Genomic DNA, 17,719 nt, shown 5'->3' with positions numbered 1-17,719 from the left:
CCAAGCTCCCCTTTCCCACTGGGAAGCCATTCCCTGTGTCCTGTCCCTCCAGCCCTTTCCCAAATCCCAGCTCTCCTGGAGCCCCTTTAGGCTTGGGAAGGGGCTCCAAGGATCCCCTGGATCCTTCCCTTCTCCAGCTGGACATTCCCAGCTCTCCCAGAAGCTCTGTTGGCTCCCTGTGCTTCCCAAACCCAAATTTCTCCAGGATAAAACCCCCAAAATGGATCCGCTCGGCTCCAAGGCACCAGGATCCAGCACCAGGATGGGAAGAAGGTCAGTGATTGCAACAACCCAGGTTTTTTCTGGCTGATTCCTTGCCTAAACCAGGGCTGGATCCAGCCTGGCACATCCACGCTGCTGGGCAGCTCCAGGGAAACACAGGTGGACAATGGAAGCGGTTTTCCAGGCAGCTCAGCCTCCAGAGCCGCTTGCACACAGCCTGGAGTCAGTTCAGGAGACAAAAAAAGGTCTGGAGCAAGGATAAAAACGTGGAAACACTGGTTTGGGTGGGAAGGGATCTCAAAGCTCATCCCATTCCAACCCCGACACCTGCCACTATCCCAGGCTGCTCCAAGCCCCGTCCAACCTGGCCTTGGGCACTTCCAGGGATCCAGGGGCAGCTCCAAGGGTTCTGTTGGATTTATGGATCAATCAACTTCTTCTGAGCGAGCTCCGGATGCAAAGCGAGAGGAAAACCCGACTCCCTGCACTCCTGTCAGAGCTGATCCAGAGCCACACGAGGTAGAGCAGGGCTGGGAAAACGTTCCTGCTGTCCTCAGCCAACCCAAAACGGGCTGAATTCCACCTTTTGTGGGCCATTAATGGGAAATGTGGAGAAGGAACGAGGAGATGCGTGTGGGGTGAGCATCCCGGCCGAGCGGCACCGAGGCAGGCAAGGCACTCAGGTGAGGAATGTGGTGAATAAACCTCTCCAGCCAGGAGAAAAGGCTCTGGATTATCATTCCCCACCGATCCCGCGGGCAGACGCGGGAATGATTCACCCACATTCCCGGTTTTTTTCCACTGTGGATGGAAGGCAGGGGCAGCCCTGAGGCTGAGGTTAAATGCAGCAGCAAAGGCAAGGTCACGAGGGGAGGGTGCTGACCCCACCCCGAATCCTGTCCCTTCACCCCCTCCACACCTCTGACGTCAGAGCACGAACCCAGCTGATAACTCCGCTGCCCACCGGCCTTTCCAAACCCACAGATTTCCCTGCTAATTCCTCAGGCTCTTCCTCAAAATCCTCCTGAGCTGATTGCCCAAGTAATTAATTTCAAACGAGATAACGGAGCGGCGGCGGCGCCTTTCTTCCCCAGCCCCTTTTTCGCACAGTCCCTGTAAATCCCAACATTTAAAGGCTTAACCTTTCCCCACTCACAAACAGTCTCTGATTAAGTCTCTCATGAAACAAAGGAAATAGAAAATGCCAACACGTGCCCAGCTTTAGGAGGAATTGTAGCCTTTTCTTGTGGGTTTTATTTTAATTAGACACCTTAAAAGGTGTCTTGGGCTGATAAAACCCTTCCGGAGCTGTTTGCTGCCAAGACAAATTGAATCCCTAAAATATTTGTTCCAGAGGCCACCATCCATAGCAGCTCTGGAGGTTTTCCATCAGCTCCAGGCTGAGTCAGGGCTAATCCACGTCTGCTCCGGAGGGAGAGGTTAAAGATGACCCAAGGAGAGCAGATCCTGACGTATTCCCAAATTTCTGAAGCCCTGGAGGACGTAGAACATTCCAAACGGAAGCACCGCCAACCCCAAAGCTGCTAAACCAACCCTCCTTGAAGTTTTAGATAATTAAGATGGATGCTGAAGGGAAATTTAAATTTGGGGGTGTGGCCAATGGGCAGGATGTGAGAGGTTATTGCAGCAATTTCATCATCATTAAAGTACAGAAAAGGTCAGCTCTGATCAGCTCAAACTCAAACCTGGAGGTTCATAGGGACTTTTTCATACCTTAAAATCCCATTTCCCCTAATGCTGCTCAATTTATGGGATATTAGAGAAAACCTGAGGATTTTTTCCCAGTAAATAATAAGCACGGAATCCTTTTTTCAACTCCCATCAAAAAGTTTTCGGTGACTTTGCAATTGTTGTCCAAGGAAATTGGGATTACAGGAAACCAAAAGTCAATCTCCATGAGATCAGAATGTAATCCCAGAACCATGGAATGGTTTGGTTTGGGAAGGATCACCTCATTCCAAGGAGGTAACAGGAGATGGAATCAGGAGACGATGCCCTGAATTTCAATATTTCCCCTTCCTGTGCTCTTGCAAAAACCTTTTAAATGAGAAAACCCTGGAGTGACCCATGGGAAAGGTCTGAGGATTCAAAGATCCCACCTGGAGGTTTTAATCGGATTTTCCTGACCACGCTCAGCACGGAATGAATGAGAAACCTGCTCCAAAACCACCCCAAAAGCTGCAGCTCTCCGAAAGGAGAAGAATAATACCATTTCATGGGGTTCCACTTGGACGTGTCACAGCCCAAAGATCCACTTGCCACCTTTCATCTCCTCGCTCTCCAGGTGTCCAACTGCTGCAGGACATACCGGTTATGGGATCAAAGCAGCAGTTTTTGGAAGCAATTTACTAAATCGTCAGGATTTGTTCAGACTAAAGGTCACCAAAATCTATTGTTGAACGAGCAGAACGGCCTCGCCATCGGAGACGGAGCGTGCCCCTCAACTGGATCCTTGAATCGGTTCCTTCGCTCCACTCCCCCGCCGTGAAAGAGACGATTAAATTCATATTCTGAATAAGATGAGCATTATCTGAACTCTCCATACTCCAGCCCTTATCTCCATCAGCCGGATTATTTATAGCCCTGAATGCTGGTGGCACTTGAAAGCTCCTGCCTTGAGTGACACTTCCAACTCCACGGGGAAGGAACAATCACTCAGTGCTTTAATTATATGCATTAACAGCCTCCAAAAACGCGGCTCCATTTTCCCTCCCCGATTTGCATTTCCCCCTCTTCCCCCGTCAATGCCGGGCTAATTAAAACCCTAACGATAGGATCTGCATTCAGGGGTGCAGACAATGGCCCAGTGACCGAGAAATGCAGATCCCAGGGTGCCTTTGCCGTGCCTTTGGAGCAGCCTGGGAACACCCACGGCCTGGAGCAGCGCTCGGCACCTGGCACTGATGAAAATGGGCATTTTAAAGTCACTCAGCTCCAGGATCCTTGAAGGATGTGACCTCAGGTTTGCTGTTTTCAGAACACGACACCGAGAATTATCCGACGGATGTATATGAAGGTGGGAAGTTGATTTTGTACCACGTTTATCTTTATTTCCATCCTCAAAGAGCAACACATTCCAATATTTCTTCCAATATTCCCTTGAGGAGTGCAATAAAACCACAGGGAAAAGCCTCAAGCTACACCTGTAGAGGTTCAGGTTGAATATTGGGAGTAATTCCTTCATGGAAAGGGTTTTCCAGCCCTGGGCAGTGGTGGAGTCCCCATCCCTGGAGGGATTTAAATCCATGTGGATTTGGGGGGACATGGACCCATGGTGGACTCCCCATTCCTGGAGGGATTTAAATCCATGTGGATTTGGGGGGACATGGACCCATGGTGGACTCCCCATTCCTGGAGGGATTTAAATCCATGTGGATTTGGGGGGACATGGATCCATGGTGGACTCCCCATTCCTGGAGGGATTTAAATCCATGTGGATTTGGGAGGAACATGGATCAGTGGTGGAGTCCCCATTCCTGGGGGGATTTAAATCCATGTGGATTTGGGGGTACTTGGATCCGTGGTGGCTCTGGCAGTGCTGGGAATGGTTGGATTTGATGTCCAAGGGTTTTTCCAACCTAAATGATCCCAAATCGCTTCCTCTTAATGTCTGCACTCATGGCAAAACCCCCCACGGATGTGGCCCATGGGAGAAATTCCTAAAGCAGATGATCCCAAAATTTCCAGCTCTCCTGTAAAACATTCCGTGACCAAGGGAGGAAGGACAGTATTCCAGGGAACTGCTGACGCTTTCCTGACCCTTCACAGCTGCACAACAAAACCCTTTCAGTTCCTGGCACGTTCAAGCTGCCAAATTTCCCATTATGGAACCCACTAAGCCGAGGAAAAAGTGACAAAATTCCAACACTTCTGCCACGAGAGGCTCAGTTCTCTGAGGGTCACCAGCATCTGAAGCACCTCAGATTGTTCCGGAATTCTCCGTATTTTGAGTGTCAGGGAGGAAAAGCGGATTCCCTGCTGCGTAAAGGACCTTGGAGCTGCAGGAAGCTTCTCCTTCTCCTCCCTACCCCAGCAGCCTCAAAACTCTCAAATCCACAGGTCAGAGGGAGCTTTTCCAGGTGAATCCTCACCAGCTCCAGCTCCAGCAGGAACATTTTCCACATTAAACCTGACCTCTCTGCACGGACCAGGAAACTGCAAGGAGAGAAGCTCCTGCCTCCCATCCCAGCCCTTCCATGGTCTGTTTTCCCCTGGAATATCAGGATCCACAGTGGCCAACACTGCTGGGGAGTTGTTGTCTCCAAAACCAGGAGATCCTGGCCCGCCCCAGCCCCGGCACTGCTGGAACACAACTCAGTAACCAGGAGAGACACAGAATGCTTGGAAAAGGCCCGGGGCAGGATCAGGCTGACCTTGGAGCGTGGGTTTGGCCGCCGAGCCCCAGACAGATCTCTCCAGATTGTGCTCAGTGCCCCGAGCAGCCCCATCTGCCCGGCGGTGCAGGTGCTCCGAGCCAGCCTCCATCCATTCAGGAAAAACCCAGGAGAATTCCTCCATCAATCTGCTCTGAAGTTTCACCTTCGCTTTTCCTGAGCGCACGACTCCGATTTCTGGGAGGGTCAGCGTTCCCCTTGGGCTCAGCACAGGAAATAAAGCATTTGTCACTGTCTTAAATCCACAATTTCTGCAGCGTGGATCCCTCAAAAGTCTCCTATCCCAAAAAACACCGAGCCCAGCAACTCTTTCCTGGTTTTGATAACCCAATCCTCCCTTATCAGACCTCTCCTTTCCATCGGGAGCATCAAAAGCAGCACGTGATGCCCTCCCCACCTCACTCAGCCCTCCCAGATGCTCACAGCAAAACAATTCTGCTTTTCTAATTAAAAAAAGAAAAAAAATACAAACCCACACAAAACCAACAATTAAGTCCTCAAAAATGTAATTTGGCCCTCGTGGTTTCTCCGCTCAGTCGTTGATGATGATCTGCACTAAAATACGCATTTCACTGAGTGATGCTCTCTTCGCCTAAGTGCCTGGGAAATTTGCACTCTCCATCCAAGACATATCCCTTTATTCCTTTATTTTTGGCTGCCTGTTCCCAGCCATATGTTCATTATTGACTTCAGCAGCAAGGGGCCGCCGTGAAAAAAAACCAAAAAAACCCAACAGAAAACAACTTCTGAATGGGGAAAAAAAAAAAATCAAAAAATCCTGGCTTTTTCTGGTGTAAAAAGCCCCAGAACAGAGAGTGGCTGAATGAGCCTGAGCAACCCACGGGGTCTGGGGGCTGCAAAGTGCACAAATCATCCCTCAGGTCAGGTGGAAAAAGGGTTTGTACCAAGCAGGAGCTTTTTGTGAATGGGAGGCTGCTGGCAGGCAGTGATTGTCATTATCATAACTCTGATGTTCGTGCGCCGCAGGAAAATGGGTGCGAGGGAAAAAATCCTGGTCTTTGGGGACAAAGGCAGCAATCCGAGAGCAGCATAAAGGCAGCTTTTCCACACAGCCCTGCAATTTTTCCGATCATGGAATCATGGAATGCTTTGGGTGGGAACGGAGCTTCAATCTCATCCCATCCCATTCCAACCCTGACACCTTCCACGATCCCAGGCTGCTCCAACCTTTCCGTGGACACTCCCTGGGATCCAGGGGCAGCCCCAGCTCCTCTGGAAATTCCAGCCCAGCCCCTCTCCACCCTCCCAGCTGGGAATTCCTTCCCAAGATCCCACCCCAAACTCCCCTTTCCCACTGGGAAGCCATTCCCTGCCTCCTGCCTCTCCAGCCCTTTCCCAAATTCCAGCTCTCCTGGAGCCCCTTCAGGCTCGGGAAAGGGCTCCAAGCTCTCCCTGGATCCTTCCCTTCTCCAGGTGAACATTCCCAGCTCTCCCAGCCTGCTCTACCCACAATATCCCAAATTGTTCTGCTTCTGTGCAACGCAAAAAGATCTCTCTGCTACCAAAAACCCATCCTGGGCGTTTCCTGATTTAAACTCGACCCTAAAAGTTTCTGAGCCCACAATTTTGCAGAAGTGGGCACAGACCGGGCTTTCTGCGGGGATTTTATCCACAGAATTAAGAGAGCAATTACGTGTGAAAAGAGTTTCCAGAAATAGCCTGGTCCTTACTACCACCACCCTCATTAACATAAAAATTACCCTGGCTTTGGTCACAGTTCATGGAACCATAATTGTTTCTGACACGAGGCAGCTTTTGAGCAGGAATATTTCCTAAGATTCCAGGAGAAGCTCAAGGAACTGCAGGAGCGAGCATTAAACACCCTCTCATCGATGTGCCCACCGAGAAAAAGGAAAAAAGCCACATTTTCAGAGGTGAAACCACCTGCAAATCACAGCTTTTCAGTGAGATGTTTAGAAGGAACTGAAAGGAAAATCGTTTACCCCACTAAACACTTCAGAGCTATATTTAAAAACACAGGGAACTGTCTTCCCAGAGGAGCAAAAATCAATGCAGATCAGCACTTTAACTGTCTTTTATTACAATTATTAAAAGCTCCTGATAGAGGTGCAATATTTTAGTTTCATTACGAATTTCATCTCTCTGAGAAAAACCAGAGCCCTCAGGAAAAACAAGGCCTTATTTACAGCTGGAAATATTTGAAGTTTGGAGGCAACGTCACCCATTCTCTAAAAAGAAAGGCCACTCAGATCATTTCACCTTCCTTTTACCCTCAGATTATTCAACCCTCTTTTGCCCCTCAGATATTTCACCCTCATTTTTCCCCTCAGATATTTCACCCTCATTTTCCCCTCAGATTTTCACCCTCATTTTTCCCCTCAGATATTTCACCCTCATTTTCCCTTCAGATTTTCACCCTCATTTCCCCCTCAGATTTTCTCCCTCATTTTCCCTTCAGTTTATTTCACCCCCATTTTCCCCTCAGATTATTTCACCCTCATTTTCCCCTCAGATTATTTCACCTTCATTTTCCCCTCAGATTATTTCACCCTCATTTTCCCCTCAGATTCTTTCACCCCCATTTTCCCCTTGGATTATTTCACCCTCATTTTCCCCTTGGATTATTTCACCCTCATTTTCCCCTCAGATTCTTTCACCCTCATTTTCCCCTCAGATTATTTCACCCTCATTTTCCCCTTGGATTATTTCACCCTCATTTTCCCCTCAGATATTTCACCTTCGTTTTTCCTCTCAGATCACTTCACCCTCATTTTCCCCTCAGATTTTCACTCTCATTTTTCCCTTCAGATATTTCACCCTCATTTTCCCCTCAGATCATTTCACCCTCGTTTTTCCCTCTCGTGTTCAACACACCCAAGCAGGCTGGAGGTCTCTGCATCACTCGGATCACAGATGCATCAGGCATGGCACTAAAATTAGCTCATTTCTGGGAAATTGCTTATTTTGCAAAAAAATCCCAGCTTGACACATGACTAAGAGAAGGAATTTTCAGGCTGAACTCATTCAGTGATTGTGTTTTATTTAAAGAACACAGGAGTGGCTCTGCAGAAGGGAATCAAAAATCTCCTTAGCTCAACACTTGTCCCCATGAAATGGCTCTGCCTACGTTTTTACCCTCTTAATTTTATTTGTGTGAGACTTTAGATGGACACACAGGATCTCCTCACGGATTTCCTCAAGGGAAAAAAGAACTTTTCTACAGCTGAGGGTCCATCTGATGGTCCTGGGCACCAGATCCCACGAGCCTCCAGAGCCACAGCTGCTCCTGTGACACTTCCCACACTTCAAATTCCCAATCTTCCGCCTCTCTTCCCTGATTTTGTTTTTTCCCTTTCCTTTTTTTCCAGATTTATTTCACCTCTGAGGGGTCTGTTTGAGGTGGGCTCAGAGCCATCCCTCCGGAGGAGCGGGAGCACCAGTAAACCCCACTCAGGCAAATCCCATAAAAATAAAACAAACACTGCAATATCCTCTCCATTAATAAATCTGTTACTTATGATGTATAAAGATATAGTATAAATAACAGATACATATGTATTATATAATTATATATATAATGCTTAGGAATATTCATCCCAGAGCAGACAAAGCTGGGATTCTCCTACTTCCACAGAGCAAGGAATTAACACCCGGGAAATTCTTCAACCTCCCAAAGTTTTTTTGGGTTGTTTTGGTTTTTTATTTCTCTCCAATCCGAAGTTCTGCTTGGCAAATGTGATTCATGAATCCTCCCAAGCATTTCCCCCCAGAGCCACCTCATCCCTCTCCCGGGGCAGCGGCGGAGCCGAGCGTTTATCGCGTTCCGCAGGATGAGGTGTCTGCTCCGGTAACAATTCCATTATTCCCGCTGAGTCCTTGATTTATCCTGCCCATTATTCTAATTATTTTCTCTGACCACCTGCTACGTGAGGCTCTGCTGGGCTCTGCCTGGCTTTGGGAGGAGTTTTTGGTGTGTGTTTGTGTCCACTGACGCTTCCTGGGAGGAAGCGGAGCACGTTCCCTGCTGCCCTGTGGCGTTTTCCCGTGTGTGGAATGGGGTGGAAAAGACCTGGAGTAGGAAGGAAATCCTCTGAGGCTATAAAAAGAATCAATAAGCAGCAGGAGGAGGTGAGGGAAGAGGAAAAAAAAAGCACAACGGAACTGGGACATGGGATCAGAGCATCCACCGTGGAAAAGGGAACTGAAATTTCACGATGGAGGCAGGGAAAAAGCCACTTATTGTGAAAAACCATGGAATTGTAGAATCCCAGAATTATTTGGGTTAGAAGGACCTTAAGCTCATCCCATTCCATCCCCTGCCATGGGCAGGGACACTTTCCACTATCCCAGGTTGCTCCATGCCCTGTCCAGCCTGGCCTTGGACACTTCCGGGGACGGAATCCACAACATCTCCAAGCAAAAATAATAAAATAAAAACCACAGAGCATGTATTTACTCCTATCAACAACATGAAATTTTGAATTATTATGAATAAAATCAGCCAAACCGGCTGCTGATCACACAGAGCAAAGGAGTCACTGCTGGGATGTGAGCACAGCAGGAATCCCTGGGAAATCAATAGGTCAGAAGGGACAGAGCCACGTTCCTCCTGGAGCTGTAATTACCTGCCCGAGTTGAAGAAGCACCCAGCATTTTTAGGCCAAGGTCAGCACAATCAGCAAATTATTCCCTTCCCAGGAGAAAGCCCTGGATTTAATATTTCAACTGGTGCTGAAGGTGCTCAGACCTTCCAAAGTCAACTGGGTTCCTTCTGTCCGACCTTTCCCTGGGCTGCAAAGTGGCTGCAGGGGAGGCAGCCTCATGAAAATGAAGTTCTTTTGTCCAAACTCACTTACAACTACCTCAAAACCAAAAATTTATAAAGATTCCTCCTAAGCCACGCGTTTGTTGCCTCAAAAAGACAAAGAAGAGAGTTGGGGGTGTTCAGCCTGGATCAGGGAAGGATCCAGGGAATCCTCGGAGCCGCTTCCCGAGCCTGAAGGGGCTCCAGGAGAGCTGGGATTTGGGAAAGGGCTGGAGGGGCAGGAGGCAGGGAATGGCTTCCCAGTGGGAAAGGGGAGCTTGGGCTGGGATCTTGGGAAGGAATTCCCGGCTGGGAGGGTGGGGAGGGGCTGGGCTGGAATTCCCAGAGAATCCCTGGCTGCCCCTGGATCCCTGGGAGTGTCCACGGAAAGGCTGGAGCAACCTGGGATCGTGGAAGGTGTCAGGGTTGGAATGGGATGGGATTGAAGCTCCCTTCCCACTCAAACTATTCCAGGATCCTCTGGAGCTGCTCCAGGCTGGGGTTGTGGTTCCCAGCAGGAAATCCCATGGGATGCTGCTCCAAGGAAAACCCTGAGCTCCAAGGAAACCTTGGAGCCGCTTCCCGAGCCTAAAGGGGCTCCAGGAGAGCTGGGATTTGGGAAAGGGCTGGAGGGGCAGGAGGCAGGGAATGGCTTCCCAGTGGGAAAGGGGAGCTTAGGGTGGGATGTTGGGAAGGAATTTCCGGCTGGGAGGGTGGGGAGGGGCTGGGCTGGAATTCCCAGAGAATCCCTGGCTGCCCCTGGATCCCTGGGAATGTTCAGGGAAAGGGGAAGGTGTCGGGGTTGGAATGGGATGGGATTTGAGATCCCTTCCTGCCCAAACCATTCCAGGATTCTGGGATCGAGGAGGCTCAGAATCCATCCAGAGGGATTTTTATGGAAGCTGGGGATGGAAAAGGAAGCCCTTCCTGGAGTCCCGAGATTCCCAGCAGGGCTGCTTGTTCCCAAAATTCCTTCCCAGAGAGGAGTTGGGGTGGGGATGGATCCAATCTCAGGTTGGGAGAGCTGGGAATGTCCAACTGGAGAAGGATCCAGGGAAATCTTGGAGCCTTTTCCAGAGGGAAAGGAGAGCTGGAGAGGGATTTGGGATAAAGGATGGAGGGGCAGGAGGCGGGGAATGGCTTCCCAGTGGGAAAGGGGAGCTTGGGGTGAGATCTTGGGAAGGAATTCCCAGCTGGGAGGGTGGGGAGGGGCTGGGGGAGTTCTAAGGCAGGAAACAGAGACCGAACTCTCCAGCTGAATCCTTGGGAATGAAGGAATTTTGTCTGGATCTTTCCGTTACGCCACCGGGGCTCTGGGAAATACCTCCATAAACGAGGGGCTGGTTTGGCATTTTATCCTCCGCTGTTTAAAGAAATGAATTCTAAAGCATTTAAGTGAGGCTGAGAAAGGGCTGGAAGGAAGAGGACAATCCCTCGTTTCCCATTCCATGACCCAGCACCTCTGCAGCTCCATTTCCCGGGATCCCTCAGCTCCGTGTCCCTCACTCAGCTTTTCCCTGGGAGCTGCCTGGTCCCTCAGGGAGGATTTGGGATTCCCCTCTCCTTTCCCACACCTCCTCCCCTTCAAAACACCACAACTCCTCTCCGGGCTGATGTGATCCATCACCTCTTTGCCTCTCTGAATCCCACTTTTCCTCCTCGCTCCGCAGCATTCCTGTTCCTTCCCGAGGGCTGCAGCCTCCTCATGGATTACTCATCCTGCCAACTCCTCCTCTGGCTGTTCCCTGGCACCAAACCTTCACTGATCCCCGAGTCCAGCTCTGCATTCCCAAACCCCTCACCCCACCACCCTCTAAACTCCCCTCCTACACCAGTACCTGGATTTTTTATTCCTCCCCATTTCTCTTCCCTGAGCCTCCTATCATTTTTTTCCCAATCCCAGTCCTCCAGCAGAAAATTCTCATTTCCTCTTAACTCTTTAAGTCCTAAATTAACAAATTTCTTCTTTCTCTCCAGGCCTCATTCTCACCCATTCCCCACCATCCTTCCCTGCCCTGTCCAGAGCTGTCCCACCATCGACACTGGAATCCTGGAATGGTTTGGGTGGGAAGGGACCTCAGGCAGGGACACCTTCCCTAGGAGCTTTCCCAGCTCCCAAACCCAAGAAATTTCTCTGGATGGCATTTTTTCCTCTGTGTTTTCCTTCTGTTCCTTTTTTATCCTCAACTCTTTTCCCAGTTTTTTTAAAAATTCCTCCTCTCCCAATTCCAGCCTCATTCTTGTCTCCCAGTTCCGAAAACTTCGCTTCCTGCCTCTCCAATTTCTGGGGGAATTGTCATTAATGCCTGGACGGAACCCAGCAATCAGCCTTCCCCTCACAATCCAGAAATTCTTTCAAACAGATTCCCAAATTTTCTGCAGTGAATCAGGAGCAATTCCAAACCCAGCAGTGGAAATTTTTTAACCTCTCATCACCAAGAAGCAGCAAACTAATCACCAAATTAATGACAAAAACTCGAAGTGATTCCTCCCTCCTGGGTTTTTCATCTCGGATTTTTGTCTCCTCTGCGACTGAACCTGCCCAGGGTTGGCTCTTTCCCAGTTTTTTTGGTCATTATTCCTATTTTTCCGCCACAAATTCCAGCCCAATCCCACTCACAAAACACGGAACTACAGCTGCAATTCCATGAGACATCGAGGGAAGGATTCAAGGTTTTGCTGGATTCTGCATCACCACAAATTCCATGAAAATTCCGTGTCACGTCCACACTCGACTTCCTACAACGTGCACAGAAAACATTCCAGGAGTACAATCCGGAGCAGGAATTTGGAATTTTGTGCTCATCACTTCCAGTCTCTCACCCTGGCACAAGAACAAAACATTTGCCAAGCACCAAGACATTTTATTTAGGAAAAACTCTGGGAATTCTGCACAAAATCCCTCAGAAAAGGTTCCGATTCCAGGTTTCAGGATTCCCTTCCGGCCCTGTCCAGCTGCATTTTCCACTGGTTTTTTTTCCAGATGTGCCTTTTTGCTTCCTGCCTGTGTTTTTAATCAATATATTTCATTACATTGGTATTTTTTAGCGCCAGACAGCACCCAGCCCAACCTTTCCCAGGAATCCCTCTGGGATTCCTCTGTCACGACTCCAATTTCTGCAGTACTCGAAAAAAACAACCAATTTTGACTCAGAAAATAGAAAGGAAAAAAAAAAAAAAGACTGAAAATCTACTAAAGTGGTGAATTCCCTGCTCTTTATTCCTCTCGTTCCAATTTTCTCCAGGAATAATTTTAAATTTCCTTCTACATCACTGACAAAGAAACTGAACAGCACTGAGCCAAAATGCTTTCTAACACAAACACGCTCTTCTCTTGCAATTAATTACTGTCCAGAGAGGATCCTACTTGGAATGGAGTCCTGCTCTACATCCGAGACAGAAAACCACCTTGGAAAACAAAAGCAGGAGCCCCAGTAAATATGGGAAGAGCTGTTTTCCACAGGGACCCGAGTGACTCAGGCTTTCATGAGACAGGGATATAATTTTCTGGATGAAGTAGTTCAACAAAGCTTTTTTCTTCACCTTTCCCCAAAAAAAAACCAAACCAAAAACCCGAAAGAGTTTTAAATTGTTTGTCCTTAAGAAACAAATCCGGCCTGCATGAGCAACCAAAAAAAGCCAAGTTTTCCATGGAAAAGACTGGAATTTCATGGTTATTTGAAGGAATACTCACAAAAAACTGGTCCATGTCCCTCTCCAGCCCCATGTTCGGCAGGTCTGGCATCATGTGGGCCACCACCTTAAAGCCGGCATCCTTGGCCAGGTGGAAGGACTCGCACACGGCCTTCACGGTGTGACCCCTGGGAAAAGAGGGAAAAGGGTCAGGAAAAGGCAGGAAAAGGGTCAGGAAAAGCCGTGTTTCATTGAGATGATCCTCTGGGAGGCTGAGTTCGGAGCGTGGTCGGAGGGAAACGGCGCTAAAAGGTGTTTGTTCAATATCGAAAGTCGTGATTTCCACAGGAAAGGAGCCGCTCCGAGGTTTTCCAGACACAGAGAAAATCGGGAGAGCTGCTGGAATGCGGTTTGGGCAGCAGGGCCACGGGCTGGTGTCACAGCACGAGGACACGCTCTGAAGGGATGGCTGTGGCACTCAGAACAAACCAGGAATCAAAGCAACAGGAAAAGAGAGGAAAAGCAGCCAGCCTGAAAATCACCCTGCTCCACGCTCCTGAAAATTCTTTCTGGAGAAACCATGAATTTTCCCAGCTTTTGGGAGGTGTGAAACCTCCCCAGCACGGGCTGGACTGGGATTCCAGGAGGATCCCATGTTTTTCCACACTGATCCAAACTCTGCCTCGATCCTGCAGGAGCCTGGAGGAATTTGGAGCCTGAACGAGGCCGAATCTCCCGCGGCTCCCGAGAAAATCCCTCTCTCCTTCCACCTCCGTGGCTCCAGTGAGGAGATTCCCACCATGGGAGATCTACCTTCCCACAAAACCCTGGCTTTGGCTCTCTCCCACATTCCTGGACATTCCTGGACACTTCCACCCCCTCAGCACCTCCCACCTTCCCTCTCCAATCCCTGTTTTCCTCCCAGCACTCAGCCTCACCCCAACTCCTGGAATTCCTGGCACCCAGACGAGCTCTGCAGGTGATTTTCCCTCCTTCAGAGCCCTCTGGATGAAAAATCCAACTCCCTCTGGGCCATCCCAGTGTTCATTTCATTCTTTAATTCCTTGAATTCCGACACCTTCCCCACCGCCGGTGCCCGCGCCTCACGGAAACCCAACCAGCTGCTTCCCCTTCGCTTTTTTTAAGGATCTTTTCCTCCCTCTCTGCCAGAGGATTCAACCCTTCCACACAGCTCTAAAACCGGTTTTATTTATGATTTTTTTCTGGAGTATCACAGTGTTTCTCTGAGACTGTTCAAGGACAGCATTACTCAAGACCTCGGGTAGCCTGAGGGGAGTAAACGGGAGCCTCGCTTCATAAATAAAAATTATTTTCTTATTAGAAGTGGAATTTGAGCTGCATCAATAACTTGATTATTTGATGCCTGGCTCTGTTCTTGAATATTTTTCTGCCTCACAGCCACCAAAAGCACTCAAAAACCTCACTAATGACTTATGGAACATAATAGAAAGTAATTTCCAAACCAGTTACCCTAATTGGTTGTAATCTGACATTTTGCTACCAGCAAAATATTAAAAAGTTTCAAGCCCAAAACACATCCCCCACGAAGCAGAACAGCAGCAAAATGAGGTCGTTCTGAAAGAGAGAGAGAGAGAGAAAAACTCGAACCACCTTTCTCTCAAAGCGGATTTCAAGCCGCTGCTCCGAAAAGGGGGAGAAGTTGAGGAATTTTGGGAATTCTGCAAGGAGCTCTGGGAAGAGCCTTGAAAAATCTTGAAAACCCTTTCAAATTCCAGGCTTAGCTGGGAGTGGGATCAAGGCAGGGATGTGGCACTTCCCTCTTGCTCTGAGCCAGCAGCAAAAGGTTCGTTAGCAAAGGGCTCGTTAGCAAAGGGACCGGCCAGGAGCGACGGAAGAGCTCCAAGGGATTCATGGATGGAGACGAAACGGGTGGGAATCTCTGGGAGTGCAAGGGAGGTGAGGAAGCTCCACCTTTTAAGGATTTGAGGTGGGGGAAAAAAAAAAAAATTGGATTTTAGAAGATGATGAGGAATTAATTGTTAAATGGACATCCCACGGCTCCCGAGAAAATCCCTCTCTCCTTCCACCTCCGTGGCTCCAGTGAGGAGATTCCCACCGCGGGAGATCAATCTTCCCACAAAACCCTGGCTTTGGCTCTCTCCCACATTCCTGGACATTTCCAGAGGCTTCCATCCCCCCTCAGCGGGATCCCGCTCCCAGCTAAGCCTGGAATTGGATTTTTCCAGGCTCTTCCCAGAGCTCCTTGCAGAATTCCTAAAAGGCTTCTCGACTTCTCCCCTCTGAATTATCCTGTAAATCATTCAGACCAGGAGTGAGATCCTGCCCCATTCCTAAGCCTGGATCTTTCCCTCTGGAATGCTCTGACATCTAGAGGAGGAAACCACCTCGAAACAGGAGCTTCACACCCTTAATAAATGGATTTTCCTGGATTTTGGGACCTGGCCACTCCACAGCAGCGACATCCCCCACTCCCAGGCACCAGCAGTGCCATATCCACATCCCAAATCCTTTGGGATTCTTCCCTGGAGTCTCTAAGAAGAAAATGCCCAATGTTTTCAGCTCTGCTCCAGTGCCTTCGAGGTGGGAATGAACAAAAATGTGCTTTGCCTATTGAACCATGATCTCCCTGTCATTGCCTGCGATTGTGGTTATTAAACATCCCTGGGAGGCCCCTGGAATGTGGAATTGGAAGGAACAGCTCCAGCCAGTACCAGGAGTGAAAAAAACAAGGAAAAATCGCCTTAAAAAAAAAAAAATCATCTCAGAATGATCAGACCTGCAATAAATAAATGAAGAGAGATTGGTTTGTTTGGGGGGTGGGGTGAACAGAATATTCCACGTTTTCCTACAGAGGACGACAGTTCTTTGGGCCAAAATGACAAGGAATAAATCAGATTTCCTCCTGGAAATGCAGTTTCCAATCCCTAGGGATTGCCTGGAATGACTCTGGTTCCTCTCTCAACAGGCGTTCCTGGCCAGTGTCACCTCTCTCGTCCCAAAAAGGCACCTGGAGTAGGGAAAAAGGTGGAAAACCCCCAAGGAATTGCACGGAGTTGTAGCTACTCGAGCCTGTAAACGGTGATTTATGTGGGACAGGAACTGCAGGCTCTCCCTGGGCAATGTTCTACCTCCCAAAACTGCCTTTAGTTACGATGTCATTAAGAAAAAAGAGGTGGAAAACACGGGGAAAGACTGGATCCACTAAGAAAAGAAGTGGAAAATACAGGGAAAGACTGGATCCTTTAAAAAAAGAGGTGGAAAACACAGGGAAAGAATGGATCCTTTAAGAAAACAGGGGGAAAATACAGGGAAGGACTGGATCCATTAAAGAAACAGGTGGAAAACACAGGGAAAGAATGGATCCTTTAAAAAAACAGGTGGAAAACATAGGGAAAGAATGGATCCATTTAAAAAAGAGGTGGAAAACACAGGGAAGGACTGGATCCTTTAAAAAAAGAGGTGGAAAACACAGGGAAAGAATAAATGTATTTAAAAAAAAGAAGTGTACAATACAAGAAAAGGATCTGAAATTAATCTAAAACATCACAATTCCACTTTTTTCCCGCTGGGAAACGGAATCTGCAAAATTCCATTTCGCCCACAAAATGTCCCAAAGAAAGCCACGAAGCCGCTGTCGTTTGTTCCTTTTTCTTGACAGATCTCTGGCCACAAAAGCAAGGAAATAAATGGAATGTTTCAATATTCGATGTTAAGTGGGAATTAGCCAAGGAAAGAGCTGCTGAAGGATTCCAGAAGGATCCAGGGAGAGCTTGGAGCCCCTTCCCGAGCCTAAAGGGGTGCCAGGAGAGCTGGGATTTGGGATAAAGGATGGAGGGGCAGGAGGCAGGGAATGGCTTCCCAGTGGCAAAGGGGAGCTTGGGCTGGGATCTTGGGAAGGAATTCCCAGCTGGGAGGGTGGGGAGAGGCTGGGCTGGAATTCCCAGAGGAGCTGCGGCTGCCCCTGGATCCCTGGGAGTGTCCCAGGAAAGGCTGGAGCAACCTGGGATCGTGGAAGGTGTCAGGGTTGGAATGGGATGGGATTGAAGCTCCCTTCCCACTCAAACTATTCCAGGATCCTCTGGAGCTGCTCCAGGCTGGGGTTGTGGTTCCCAGCAGGAAATCCCATGGGATGCTGCTCCAAGGAAAACCCTGAGCTCCAAGGAAACCTTGGAGCCGCTTCCCGAGCCTAAAGGGGCTCTAGGAGAGCTGGGATTTGGGAAAGGGCTGGAGGGGCAGGAGGCAGGGAATGGCTTCCCAGTGGGAAAGGGGAGCTTAGGGTGGGATGTTGAGAAGGAATTCCTGGCTGGGCTGGAATTCCCAGAGAAGCTGTGGCTGCCCTTGGATCCCTGGGAGCATCCAAGGATAGGCTGGACAGGACTTGGAGCAACCTGGGATGGCGGGAGGCGTCGGCGGTGGAACGGGATGGGATTTGAGGTCCATCCCACCCAACCAAGCCGGGATTCCCTGGAATTGTCCCCTCACCTGTTGGTGTCCCTGGCCACGTCCTCGTAGACGCTCTGGACGCCGATCTCCAGGCGGGTGCAGCCGTAGGATAACATGGAGCTGAGGTGCTGCTTCAGGCAGTAATCCGGCCTCGTCTCGATGGTGATCCCCACGCACTTGGTCAGGCTCCTCTCCGAGTACCTGCACAGAGAAATCC

At 49.1% G+C, this 17,719-nt stretch overlaps 1 protein-coding gene across 2 annotated transcripts in view; it reads right to left on the bottom strand.

Moving 5' to 3' along the window:
- The window catches only part of ELP3 (elongator acetyltransferase complex subunit 3), a 75,484-nt gene that overhangs the window by 28,350 nt on the left and 29,415 nt on the right, over window positions 1-17,719 (bottom strand). For both annotated transcript variants that reach the window (XM_082302317.1, XM_082302318.1), the window contains exons 8-9: window positions 17,542-17,703; window positions 13,118-13,244 (exon numbers count right to left, since the gene is read on the bottom strand). In XM_082302317.1, the coding sequence (XP_082158443.1) occupies window positions 13,118-13,244; window positions 17,542-17,703 (289 nt within the window). The remainder of the gene's footprint in view (window positions 1-13,117; window positions 13,245-17,541; window positions 17,704-17,719) is intronic.

Source organism: Coloeus monedula (assembly GCF_965178545.1).
Source record: "Coloeus monedula genome assembly, chromosome: 2".
Lineage (NCBI taxonomy): Eukaryota > Metazoa > Chordata > Aves > Passeriformes > Corvidae > Coloeus > Coloeus monedula.
Note: the sequence above shows the minus strand (reverse complement) of the source record. Positions and strands in the feature narration are given on the sequence as shown.